This window comes from Mobula hypostoma, chromosome Y, assembly GCF_963921235.1.
Source record: "Mobula hypostoma chromosome Y, sMobHyp1.1, whole genome shotgun sequence".
Lineage (NCBI taxonomy): Eukaryota > Metazoa > Chordata > Chondrichthyes > Myliobatiformes > Myliobatidae > Mobula > Mobula hypostoma.
Window position 1 is genome coordinate 5134119 of NC_086130.1, and position 14444 is coordinate 5148562.

Here is a 14444-nt window from a genome sequence, read left to right on the forward strand (position 1 = left end):
AAAACTGAAAGACTTTGGAACATGAACAGGGTATACATAGTTCCAAAAATATTATCTACAACTGGTATCGTTGCAAGTTCAGTACACATTAACATTAATCAATTGGGCCCACATGGCAATGTTTATGTAAATCTCTAGAGAGTCAGAATACTAAACACCAATTGAATAGTCTGAAAGTTCCTTGCAATTCAGAAATTGAGAGTTGAAGTGATTGAAGTTATTCATGCTAGTTCAGGTGCCCGAACCTGGTGGTGTAGGCTTCTATATATTTTTCCCAAAGGTGTCAATGAGAAGAGAGCATGGTTTGGATAGTGGAGGTGCTTTGAAGATGGATGCTGTTTTATTGTGACAGAATACTTGTAGAGGTGGTCTATGGTGGGGATAGCTTTTCCTGTGATGGACTGGGCTCTATCCAGTACTTTATGAATGTGTTTCTGTTTTGTGGTATTAATGTTACTAATTTTAAAGTTATTGGAAATGAAGTATAGCTGATATAACAATAAAGGATTTTTAAATAGAGGAAATAAGTTGCAATATATGCTTAAATAAGAAATAATTAAGAAAGGCTTTTAGATATACTTATGGGAGGGAAGCATCAGATTAATCATGGAATTAAAAGAATAGCATAAAATCATAGGTTAAATGCCTTTACTATGTAGTCTACGTCCTATAATTTAACACGGTGTTATTAATAACTCTTTTCTGAGAGAAGCTTATTGCTCAGTATCCATAGGAGCTGCCACTTTCAAGTTAAAAACCATTTGAGACAATGGATTGAAATAGCACTGAGCTGAGACATCCATTGAGGTTGCAGCTCAGTTTCAATTGTGTTTTTCATTTCATTTTAAAATCTTCTTATTAATTATTATAGAAAATCAACAAAAATACATTAAAGTAATCAAGTCAACATATCAATATGTACAAAAGAATTAAATTATCAAATAACTGATCAACAAAGCTAAACAATATATCAATAAGAGAAAAACAAAACTTCTTTTTGAAAAACAGAAAGAAGAAAAAAAGAACCCCTGCTAACTAAGACAAAAAAAAACCCTACTAACAAAAAAACCCAAAAGAAACCCCATTGGGAGCACAACCCCGGAGCTATACGCCGTACAAGCTTCCATGAAAGAAAAACATCAATCTGCCAACTCAAATCCATTTAAACAAGGATCAGAAGGGAACCATCTTAATTAACTCAAATCAAATGATAGTAGTGGGCAAAAGAGCCCCACCTTTTCTCAAAGTCAAATCGAGGATCAAAAGTTCGACTTCTGATTTTCTCCAAACTAAGACATAACATCACCTGAGAGAACCACTGTATCAAAGTGGGAGCAGAGGCATCTTTCCATTTTAATAAAATAGTCCTTCTGGCCAATAACGTAACAAATGCAAGTACATGTTGGTCTGATATAGAAATACAGTGACTATATTGAGGGATTATAACAAACAAAACTGTCAATTTATTAGGTTGTAAATTAATTTTTAAAGCTTTAGAAATTGTAGAGAAACTAGATTTCTGAAACTGTTTCAATACAGAACACGACCAAAACATATGTGTCAATGTAGCTGTCTCAGTTTTACATCTATCACACTGACTATCAACATTAGTAAGTATTTTAGACAGTCTCTCCTTTGTCAAATAGTTCCAATGTACAATTTTAAATTGAATTAGAGAGTGACTGGCACAAATTGAAGAAGAGTTAACCAACTTCAAAATTCGCAACCAATCTTCTGTTATCAAGGTCATGTTAAGCTTTCTTTCCCAATCTTGCTTAATCTTAAGTAAAAGATGATTGTACTGTTGTAATAGTAAATTATAAATTTTCCCAATAAAACCTTTCACTAAAGGATTCATTTTTAAAATAATGTCTAACGGGTCAGAATCTTGTATATATGGAAAATTACTTAAATGTTCTTGGAAGAAATGTCTGACCTGAAGATATTGCAAGAAATGTGAGTAGGAGAGAGAATATTTAGTTACTAATTTCTCAAAAGACATCAATCAGCCTTCTTGAAACAGCCATGAAGGAATAAACTCCTTTATTCCTCCAAAGAAAAGAGGTAGGATCACTAAGTGAAGGTTTAAATAAATAGTTTTGATAAATTAAACTAAGTATTTAATTTAAGCAGATTTCTTTCAATAGGATAAGTTAATCGTAAATTATATTGTGATTGAAGTTCAACCCTTTGTTTATATAAATCAATGTTAGGAGAGACTGCATAAGTATTATTCAAGTCTTTAATTTGTTTTGAAATCTTATCTAACTCTAATTTTGTCTGTTTCTTAAGCTTAGCCATATAGGAGATAATGTGACCTCGCAACTATGCTTTAAATGTATCCCACATAATCAATTTCGACATATCTGCCCTATTACTAAAAAGAAAAAAATCTTTTATCTGAGTCTCAATAAATTTAACAAAGTCCAAACTTTGTAATAAATTTTCTGGAAAACACCAAGGCAAGTTTACAATACCGACCTCATTCAATTCAAAAGTTAGGCTTAAAGGCACATGATCCAAAACAGCAGTAACGTCATATTCACATTTCTGGACTTTTGACAAAAATCGGAAATCAGCTATAAAATAACCAATTCTCAAATTTTTTATGAACATGTGAATAAAAAGAATAATCTCTATCATTAGGATGTAAATTTCTCCAGATTTCTATCAACCCATAATCAATTAAAAAAGGGTTAATAAGTCATGCTAAACTCGGAAGCCGCTGATTGGTTGAACTCATGTCAATCAAAGGATTTAAACAACAGTTAAAATCACCACCTATTAACAACATATGTTCATTTAAATCTGGCAATAAACCAAATATATTTTTAAGAAAAGGATTATCTACATTAGGTCCATATAGATTAACCAGAGCAATTTCTATTACAAGTTCTTCCTTTAACAATTAAAAATCTACCATTAATATCTGACATGATGTCTTCTTGGATAAATAAAACACTAGATTTAATACAAATATATACTCCCTTTGTTTTATTTTGACATGTGGCATGAAATTGAAGGCCTTTCCATGTTTTAAAAAATTTATTTTGATCACCCGTTCTGATATGCGTTTCTTGAGCAAAATTCTACTGGCTGGAATCGATCAATAATTTTAAAAGTCTTCTTTCGCTTAATAGGGTGATTCCAGCCATGTACATTCCAAGTAGTCACATTTATCTGTTTAACTACCATAACAATTTTTTTAAACACAGAAATACACGCATACCAACGCGAGCTAATCAAAAATGGTGGTGATGAGTATAACCATATAGAAAATATGCATGCTCGGGAACTCCGTAATGGGAAAAAATACAAGAAGAGAAAAAAACCAGAAATATGAAATTAATCCTACAATAAAACCTATAATTCAGAACTACCCCCAATCCTCCCACCATACCAAAAGGTAGAAATCTGGCAAAAAGAAGAAATAAGCTGGAATACGTCCCCATAGAAAACGAAAAAGAAACAGAACTCCGCGAGCTGCTCAATTTAAATAGTGATGTTTAAAGTTTTTCTTAATTCCCCCCTCCCTTTACAAAAAAAACACATGGCCCTAAGATAAGAAAACCCTACAGAGAAAAAAAAGATGTTTATACTTAATCATTAAAAATAAACTAGGGCATACAAAAACAATCTCCAGAGATGTCAAAATAATAAAATTAAGCCTAAACGATGTAATCTCTAACAAACAAAATCGGCACAATTATTCCTTTGACTTCATTCCCAAATGAAATAACACTATTTTTAACAAAAAATTAAAACTAATTATCTATCTACTAAGCACTCCTCTCTCTCTCTCTCTCTCTATGTATATACACACACACACACACACACACACACACACACATATAGATAGATATATATTTTTAAAATCTATGTAAACTATGAAAACTATCATTTAATTCATGAAGAAAAGGAAGAATAAAACAGATAATCAAACTGGTTAACAATCTGTCCGCTGTGTTAATTCACTCAGTATACCAAACAGACTTCGGAGAAGTCATTCATCAGTCAAATCAAGAAGTTCATATCTTCTTTAAATAGTCCATTGATCAAAGGATATCTTCAACATATCAGAAATCTTCAAAGCCTGTTTTCTTTCAGAAAGTTATTCAGCAGACCTAATACCATTCGGAACTCGGCCACTCCAAAATAGAATTAACATTGTCCCACGCTGCTGGGGATCCAAAAAAACACATGGAGTTGAATCTTTAGGAAATAATTTTAATCGGCTCGATAGTGAAGTGATGGGAATAATCCCCTATATCTTCATAGCTGGAACGAATTTGATCCACTGTTCCATAACTTCCCATAGATAGTCTTCATAAAAACGAATCTCAGAACCCTTAAATTTAAAAACTCTCTGTTTCCTTGCACACTTTATGATTTGGTCTTTAACTTTAAAATGAAGAAAACTGACCAAAATTGACCTTGGTTTACCCGGATCTTGAGATATTGAAGTGAAAATTCTACGTGTTTTTTCAATATCGGGAGGCTGAGGTAGAATATCTGGTAACAGAGATTGAAACAAATTAGCAAAATAGTCCAGTAAATTCCCACTCTCAGATCCGTCTTCCAGTCCAACAATTCGAATGTTATTCCAACAAGACTTTGCTTCCAAATCAATAATCTTGCGTACAGTCTGTTCCAAGAGAGCTGAAATATCCGTTATCTGACGCTTCGACTCTTTAAGCTCAGTATTCAAGGGAATAATATTTTTCTCTACGAACCGAAAACTCTGTCCGAACGACTTTGTCTCAGAAGCGTTATTATCTATTTTCTTGTCAAGAACACATGTTGTAAATGTTCAGCCCATACAGGCATATCTTCTGATTTTCCTTTCGAAGATTTTCCCTTTCCATTGCTGAATTCAGAGATCTGCTTTCCACTTCCAAAGATTGTGACATAATGACAACTATTCCCCTCTAAGATCCGACAAATAAAAGTTAAAAATTCAAAGTTTAAATTGGGGAAAAGGAGGAATTTAAGGCAGCCACAGAATTTGTGTGTTACTCCATCGAGCTGCAGATGGAAGTCCTCCAATTTTGTTTTTAATTGTTTTTGATGTTTGTGGCTGTGTACATACATCTATTGATGCTTCTGGACACATATTCAGTGGTGTTCCTGGAATCATCGGGTGTTTTGGGTCTTTCAACATCATACAGCCTTCCTCCAGGTGACCCAGCTGGGGCTGATCAGACCCCAGCTTGTGTCCAGATGGCCAGCTACTTATGACTCCATGGCTCCCCTCTTTTGAACCACAGCCATCTTGAGACCCTCTCTATCGCATCGGTGGTACTGTGGATGGCTCTCCTCTTCCTCTCTCCCTCGATGCCCAAAATGCTGAAGGCTCTAGCTAAGGCTACAAATCCCCTACAACCAACCTCCACTGGGCATGGCTTACAGCTTCCTATCAACCCCTCCCTTCACCATTGCCTCCAGAATTTGGTTAACATGTTCATCAAACTGCTTCCGCAGTGAAGTCATGTTGGCTGCAGGCCATTTGATCCGCCTCCTGTTAGACTTGATGTTCGAGGGATTAGTTTGCAACACTTGGAGGTTCCGGGCACTATGGGGTGACTCCAGCCTGGCCCCTCCTTCGTCTCACCAGGTTGGACACCTGCGCGTTGTGCTGCTCCTGCTCCCGCCAAACACTTCATCCTCGCTTGGTGGATCTTCAAGCCACGATCGTTCTTGCAGATTTTGCCACATGCACACCGACTATTTCAGGAGAGAGAAGTGGATGATTGCTCATATTAGAGTTCTATGTGTGTAGTTGTGAGTTATTGAAAGGAATTAGAAGACTGGCCAGAATCTTAATTTTCCACTCCACTTTTGAAGGATATTCCAACAGATATTAAAGCTGCCAGCTTTTGCTCATTCTCCACTATATCTAACACTACTAATGATTTTCCCTTGTTTTCCAACAAAACTGAGATATTGTTGTGCTCCTCAGCTCATTTAGTGCTTTTTGCTCCGTTGACATGATGTTAGAAACAGGAGCCCTAGATGTCTCAATAGTATGGATAAATTTACTACTTTGCTTTGGATATCAAAGGAAAGATTACAGATTGACAGTCTCATTTCATTTTTAAATCTTTTTTATTAAGTATTATTGAAAATCATCAAAAAATATTAAAGTAATCAAGTCAACATGTCAATATGTACAATAGGAATTAAATTATCGAATAACATTAACAAAGCTAAACAATATATCAATAATAATAAGAAAAATATCAAATGTTAGAACTGTTTTTTTTGGGAAAAAAGAAAGAAGGAAAAAAGAACCCCGACTAACTAAAACAAAAAAACCCTACTAACAGAAAAATAAATTGAACAAAATGGAATTAATCTTACAATGAAACCTATAGTTCGAAACTACTCCCAATCCTCCCACCATCCTAAAAGCTAGAAATCCGGCAAATAGGCCAGAATGTGTCCCCTTTAAAAAAGAAAAAAGGAACAGAACTCCGTGAGCTGCTCAATTTAAATAGTGATTTTATAAGTTTTTCTTAATCCCACCGGCCAACTTTACAAAAAAAAACACACGGCCCTAAAATAAGAAAGCCCTGCAGAGGAAAAAAAGATGTTTATGCTTAATCATTAAAAATAAAATGGGGACTGCAAAAAACAATCTCCAAATACATCAAAACAATAAAATTAAACCTAAACGATGTAATCTCTAATGAAGAAAAGAAGCGCCATTATCCCTTTGATTTACTGCCCGATAAAAAAAACTGAAACTAATTATCTATTTACTAAGCACTCCTCGCTCTCGCGTGCCCTCTCTCACTCTCTCTCTCTCCTCACTCTCTCTCTCTCTCTCACTCGCTCTCTCTCTCTATATCTATATATATATATACCAAATACCTTATGGCGACCTTAATGACGAGATCCAACATTGTCTTAAATGCGAACAGCTTTTGGACATCTCCGAACAAGAGTCTCTCATGATCGTAACATCCAAGCAGACAAAATATTAGTGTACAAAGCAGTGGTGATCCCAACCCTCCTGTATGCATCAGAAACCTGGACAACATACTGAGATATTTATGTTCTACATTTTGCACCTTGTACTAGAGACAAGAGGAACACTTACCAAGCTTAAACTGAAAGGCAATAAATCTATAATAGAATAACAACTATAATAAAATCAAGAAATGTTCAACCAATGTGCAAAAGACAACATTCTGCAAATAGTAAAAGAAATAAATAAAAATAATAAATAAATAACCAACGAATATTGAGAACATGAGATGAATATTCCTTGAAAGTAAGTCAATTGGTTCAGGGAACATTTCAGTGATGGGGCAAGTGAGGTTGAATGAAGTTAATCCCTTTGGTTTAAAAGCCTAATGGTTAAGCGATAATGACTGTTCTTGAACTTGTTTCTGTGAGTCCTGATACTCCTGGATCTTCTTCCTGATGACAGCAGTGAGAGGAGAGCACGTCCTGGTTGAGGGTGGTCCCTAATGATGGATATTGATTTCTTGCAGCAACTTTTTCTGTGCTCAGTGGTAGACAGGGGTCTACTCATGATGGACTGGGTTGTATTCACTACTTTTTATAAGATTTTCCATTTAAGGGCATTGGTGTTTTCATACCAGGGTATGATGCATCCAGTATACTCTCCAATATACATCTATAGAAGCTTGTTAAAGTTTTAGTTGTTGTGTTGAAGCTTTGTAAACTCCTAAGGAAGTAGAGGCACTGTTGTTCTTTCTTTGTAATTGCACTTACATGCTGGGCCCAGACTAGTCCACTGAAATAATAACACTGAGGGATTTGAAGTTGCTGACCCTGTAGGTCAATGTACCAACACTGAATTGTGGTTCACTTTAAGAGACTGAATTGATGTGTTGGCATAATTGTATAAAGTATTTGTACAACTCTTCGTATTCAATGTCTGGAGTTCAGAAATTGAGTTGTTACAGTTTTTCATACATATAAATGGCAGCACTATTTTTATGTACGAAAAACATCAGGTGCCTGTGCAATCTGAGGACATTCTCAAAACAACGGTGATAACCTCATTTGAGTTGCTGCACATGCTGTTTACATTTTCCAATAGGTGATGGACTGTCTATCAAAAGATTTGGATTTTCTTTTTGTTTACCTGGATGACATAATTGTTGCCAGTGTGTCCAAATCCAATCGTGAATCACATCTCCAACAAAAGAAAATCTGCAAATGTTAGAAATCCATGCAACACTCACAAACTGCTGGAAGAACCCACAGTCCAGACAGTATCCATGCAAAAGAGTACAGTGGACAGTTTGGGCCAAGACCCTTTAGCAGATCCTAAATCAGCTATAATGGATTTCCCATGGCCCTGCACTACTAAAAAACCACAGGATGGTGAATATCTATCACCACGTCATTCTACGAGCTGTTGATCTTATGCTTTCTTACACACTTAAAAGCAATATCCATAATCACATGCTTCACTGGTCAGCAGACATAACCAGGGCATTTGATGATACCAAATAGAGCAGGGGTACAGTTAGAACAAAATGGACCCTTAACAGTGAAAATCTTTTTAAATAGTCTGTGACCCAAAGTAGAACACTCATTCAAATTGATGATGGATATAAGAAAAAGTGACATAGAGGCTCATGACAGAGAATGTTATAACATGTGCTTCAAGGTCTAAATATTTCTTAGCCCTGAAGAGATGGCTGACGAAATACATCTATACCCTTCTCAGAGAAATTACTTTCTGGAAGGGAACCACTCTATACCTCAAGTATCCCTGGGAACAAAGCCCCCTCTAAACCCAAAGATCTGGGTCTAATGGTGAAATAGTTAAGAGTGCAACTTCAGGGCACCCTTGAGTTCAACCCAGGTAAGTGTGAAATAGTTCAGTTTGGTGAGTCAGATTTGAAGACAGAATATAATATAAATGGTAAGGCTCCTGTTAGTGTGGAGGATCTGAGAGACCTTGGGGTCTGTATCGATTGGACACACAAAGCTGCTGCACAGGTTGACTCTGTGGTTGAGAAAACATATGGTGCATTGGCCTTCATCATCTGTAGGTTTGAGTTTAGGAGCCGAGAGGTAATGTTACAGCTATATAGGACCCTGGTCAGACCCCACTTGGAGTACTGTGCTCAGTTCTAGTCACCTCACAACAGGAAGGATGTGGAAATCATAGAAAAAGTGCAAAGGAGACTGACAAGGATTGGAGGGTGTACCTTATGAGAATGGTCTTTTCTCTGTAGAGTGAATGAAAATGAGAGGTTACTTTATAGAAGTGTATATGATGATTAGAGGCATGAGAGGCATTGATGTGTGGATAACCAGAGGCTTTTTCCCAGGGCTGAAATGGCTAACATGAGGGGGCATAGTTTTAACGTGTCTGCAAGTGGTACTGTGGAGATGTCAGGGGTAAGTTTATCACACAGAGAGTGTTGGGGGCATGGAATGCACTGCTGGCAATGGTGATGGAGGTAGATACAACAGGATCTTACAAGAGACTCTTAAATAGGTACTTGGAGCTCAGAAAAATGGACAGCCATGCACTAGGGAAATTTTAGGCAGTTTCTATAGTAGGTTACATGATCGGCAGAACTTGTGGGCCTGCATTGTGCTGTAGATTTCTATGTTCTATGTTCTATGTTCTGATTGGCGTAACCTATTTTGGTCTCAATACTGTTGTGATAGTGACAAATCCTCTTAAGACTCTTCCTTTTAGGATCCTTTGTACCTTTAGATGTTACATCTGGTTAATCTTGCTGTATGCTTCCGAAACATTTACTATAACACCAGAACTTCAAAGAAACTTAGAGGCAACAGAAATGTGGTTTCTTAGAAGAATGCTGAAAATATCATCTAGAGATAGGGTAACTAATGAGACAGTACTTCAATTTGCCCATACAGAAAGATCTTTGATGAGAACATTAAATGAGAGGAAACTTAAATTCCTGGGCCATGTCATCAAAAGGGAAGAAATAGAATGCTTTACATTACAAAGTCATAAACCTGGGAAACGTGGAAGAGGAAGGCAAAGAAGAAAATATACGGACACTGTGAAAGAACGAATAGATATCATTGTGAGATATCATTGATGCTGCGAGAGATCGTTTGATGTGGAAAGCCATGATCACCCAAGTGTGTAATGCGCAAGGCACATGAAGTAGAAGAAGAACCTTTAGATGGGAAAGACCATCTCTTTTCTCCTTAGTATGATTCTCCAGTTGACTGAAAGAAGTGGACCCATCCTTGTGGGCAATGCACAATGTTGTAAATTCCAAAACTGGGCAGGCCAGATGAATGGTAGTTTGTGTAAGACTGGCAAGCTGTCAATTAGAGGAAATATCAGAAATACTTAATGAATACTTTAACTTCAGTATTCACTGTGGAAAAGGATCTTGGCGATTGTAGGGATGACTTGCAGCAGACTGAAAAGCTTGAGCAGGTAGATAGTAAGAAAGAGGATGGGCTGGAGCTTTTGGAAAGCATCAGGTTGGATAAGTAACACACATCAGCGTTGCTGGTGAACGCAGCATGCCAGGCAGCAGGACGAAGGGTCTCAGCCTGAAACGTCGACTGTGCCTCTTCCTAGAGATGCTGCCTGGCCTGCTGTGTTCACCAGCAACTTTGATGTGTGTTGCCAGTAGATCTACCACTTTGGATACTGTTGGAGGGAGGGATTGACTTAGCAGGGGAGAGTCACAGTGGTGGTGTCTCCTGCAAGTCTACCCATGTTAGATAGATAGATAGATAGATAGGTAGATACCTATATAGCTAGTTAGATTGTTAGATAGCTAGATTGATTACTATATGTTTAGATAGATAGATTGATATATAGATAGATACATACATACATATGTATATAGTTATGTAGATCGTTAGCTATATAGTTACATTGATTGATTGATAAATAAATACATACTTACTTAGAAACATAAGAAATACACTGATCTAATGTGGAATTAATAAACACACTGTATTTGTGTAGAGGAGAGAAACACACTGAAATAGTTCAGCAGCTTGAAGGAATCTATTAGAGAGGACAGAAATAGTTTAATTGTGTGAACCTGCTGAAACCATATAGAGAATGGGAATTAATTAAATAAATAAATAATCAGATTCTACTTGGATACAAAATGTACCTGAATCAGCAATGATGAGGCAAACAACTGAATTAATGCGAAAGAGAGAAAAATACTGGACTATTGTGGAGGAGAGGAAAACACTAAAGTAGTATAGAAGAGCAATAAACTAAACTTTTGCATAGATGAGAAAACACTGAATGCATGAGAAGGATGAACATATACTAGTCTAAAGCATATAAGTTCATTTAGAGTAATGGAAAATTCTGAACTTGTTTAAAAGATTAAGAGACATAAACTTGTTTAGAGCAGGGAGTGATATTGAAATATGTATATACAGAAAACAACTGAATAGATTGTAATGGAAGGAAACCCAATCATCCGTTATAAAGTAGAGAAACATACAAAATATAGAGTTAAGACATTCCCAGAAATAAATATGGAGGTGAATTCGTCTATAATTTCAGTGGGATTATATAGAGGAGAATATTATACTGAAACACGCTAGTGATGAGAATCTCACTGAACTTGTGTTGGGGAGCCAGCACTGAGGACAGAAACAAATGGAAATAATGCAGATTAGGGAAAAACACCGAGGCGAGAAATAGGCTGTTTTGGTTTAGAACAAAAATTTTCTGAGCTAATGTATGTATTGCCTAGAATAAATTATTAGACACATGAACTTTGTATAATCATTGAGAGAATTCTGCAAATGCTGAAAATCTGCACCAAGACACCTGATGTATCTGTGCAGGGACAGGAGCAGTTAATGTTTTGTTTTGAGACATTTTAACTGTATTTCTCAATATGGATAAAATATTTTTACGAGAAACTTTAATTATTTTAAATTTTGGGTGTGACGGAGTTAGCCGTAAGTCTCTTTTGCACAGATGCTTCCTGGCCCGCTGGTTTCTTCCAGCATTTTTAGTCTATTGTTATAAAATTTTCTGCACATTTACTTTCTGACATTCTTCTAACTGCTGTGTTATGGTATAAGTTGTTGATCCTTGGGGAGAATTTAGAGGTTTTTGGGAGTTTGTGAGGCATAGTTATGATGGCTGAAAGATTTTTTTTCGGGTTAAAAATGCCCAGACCCATTTAAGGTGTGAAGGGAGTTCAAAGGAGATGTGCAGGGCATCTTTTAAACAGCGGTGGATGCCTGGAATGTGCTGCCAGGTGCGGTGGTGGAGGCAAATACTAGAGGGTTTAAGAGATTCTGAGAATACGCAAATGGTGTGAAAGTCCGTGTACAGGCAGAAGGGATGATATCTTTAGTGAATTAGTCCAGCATGAAACTGTGAGCAGACGTACCCTTTTCCTGTGTTACACCACTCTAATTCTAATCTTATTTGATGTAAAGGAATAAACAGCGAATTTTTTTAGCAGTATGTTAAAACAATTCAACACTGTGAACGAGAACGTTTAGACGTTAACAATACAAATAATTTTTTTCAGTGTACATTCCGGTTTATTTCCCATATTAACATTGGGAAAAAAACACATCTGATATGGGGTAGTTGAGTTTTTTAACTATTTTGGTAAAGTTGCTTCTGATTATTTAAATATGGGTAGAAAAAGTACGGATATACGTAAAAGGAAATGGATGTATAACAAAGGGAATGTTTTCACATGGTGTTGTGCACTGGCCATAGGTAAAGTAAACACTAATGAGACTTTACCACTGTAAAACTACAGTCTCCAGGGCAACCCGCGTCACAAGGGCTGGATTTTGACGGAGAAGACGTGGCAACCGCAAAGGAAGGTGGGTAACAGAAGGGAAAGATGTCGGACGAAGATGTGCAGGAGCAGACGATCGCTGAGGACCTGGTGGTCACCAAGTACAAAATGGGCGGTGACATCGCGAATCGTGAGTCTGGAGTTTGTGTTGGGTATTAAAACGACTATCGGGAGAGCAGGCGGGAATGAAACAACAGGTGCTGCCTTCGGATGTGTTATCTCACGGTGCTACCATGTGGGGACAGAACAGGCCTCGACAGCGGAGGCACCTCACTCGCCAAGCCAGTTTGTATTCGCTTGGCCCTCATTCGGTCTTGTATGGCACTGTAACAAAGACGATATTTGACCACGAGGGGATTGGCTAAAGAGCCTCAGTCTTACTGCCAGCAGCCTTCAGCGCAGCTGATCTCTTCCCACAACCGATAAATGCTTAAAACTGCAGTATTTAATCATCGCACATCTATATTTCGTAATTAGTAGATAACACTAGAATATGGGGGAAAGACGCTGGTGGGCATCTTCATGTCGGTTGTGTAATGGTGGGTTACAGTTGGCTGTAACGCATACTTATATCATTTGCTTTCTCTGTTCAATCTTCGTCACCGTATGTTGCTCAGCAAGTCAAAGTGGTACTGTAGGGGTCAAATATGTGATCCAGCGTTGATCCCAAGGCACCCCAGTAGTCAGGTCTCTCTTTACAGAATCGACTTTCACTTGCGGCCTCATACTGTCGAGCCATCTCCGAATTCATAAGACCATAAGACATAGAAGCAGGATTAGGCTATCTGGCCCATCGAATCGGCTCTGCCATTCAATCATAGCTGATCCTTTTTTTTATGCCTCCTCAACCCCGGTTCCCAGCGTTCTCCCCGTATTCCTTGGTGAGGTGTCCAATCAAGAACCTATCAATCTCTGCCTTAAATATACCCATCAACCTTGCCTCCTCAACTGCATGTGGCAACAAATTCCACAATTTCACCACACTTTGGCTAAAGAAATTTCTCTACATCTCTGTTTTGAAAGGGCACCCTTCTATCCTGAGGTTGTGCCTGCTTGTCCTAGACTCTCTCACTGTGGGAAACATATTTTTCACATCTACTCTGTCTAGGCCTTTCAGCATTCGAAGGGTTTCAATGAAATCCCCTCCATCCTTCTGAATTCCAGTGAACCCAGAGCCATCAAACATTCCTTGTATGATAATCCTTTCATTCCTGCAATCATCCTTGTGAACCTCCCTGGACCCTCTCCAATGCCAGTACATATTTTCCAAGATGAGGAGCCCAAAACTGTTCACAATACTCAAAGTGAGGCCTCACCAGTGTCTTATAAACCTTCAGCATCACATCCTTACTCTCTTATTCTAGACCTCTAAGATGGTGCCTTCCTCACCCTGCAACTCAACCTGCAAGTTAACCTTTAGGGTGTTCTGCACAAGGACTCCCAAGTCCCTCTGCATCTCAGATTCCTGGATTTTCTCCCCGTTTAGAAAATAGTCTGCACATTTATTTCTACTACCAAAGTGCATGGCAGTGTATTTTCCAACATTGTATTTTATTTGCCACTTTCTTGCCCATTTTCCTAGTCTGTCTAAGTCCTTCTCTGCATCCTACCTGTTTCCTCAACATTACCAGCCCCTCCACCAATCTTAAC

General features: G+C 37.5%; 1 protein-coding gene across 1 annotated transcript in view; it reads left to right on the top strand.

The window, feature by feature from the left end:
• Positions 1–12839: 12839 nt before the first annotated feature.
• The window catches only part of LOC134341064 (proliferation-associated protein 2G4-like), a 113699-nt gene continuing 112094 nt past the window's right edge, over positions 12840–14444 (top strand). Inside the window, exon 1 of the mRNA XM_063038814.1 lies at positions 12840–12924. Within this exon, the coding sequence (XP_062894884.1) occupies positions 12840–12924 (85 nt within the window). The remainder of the gene's footprint in view (positions 12925–14444) is intronic.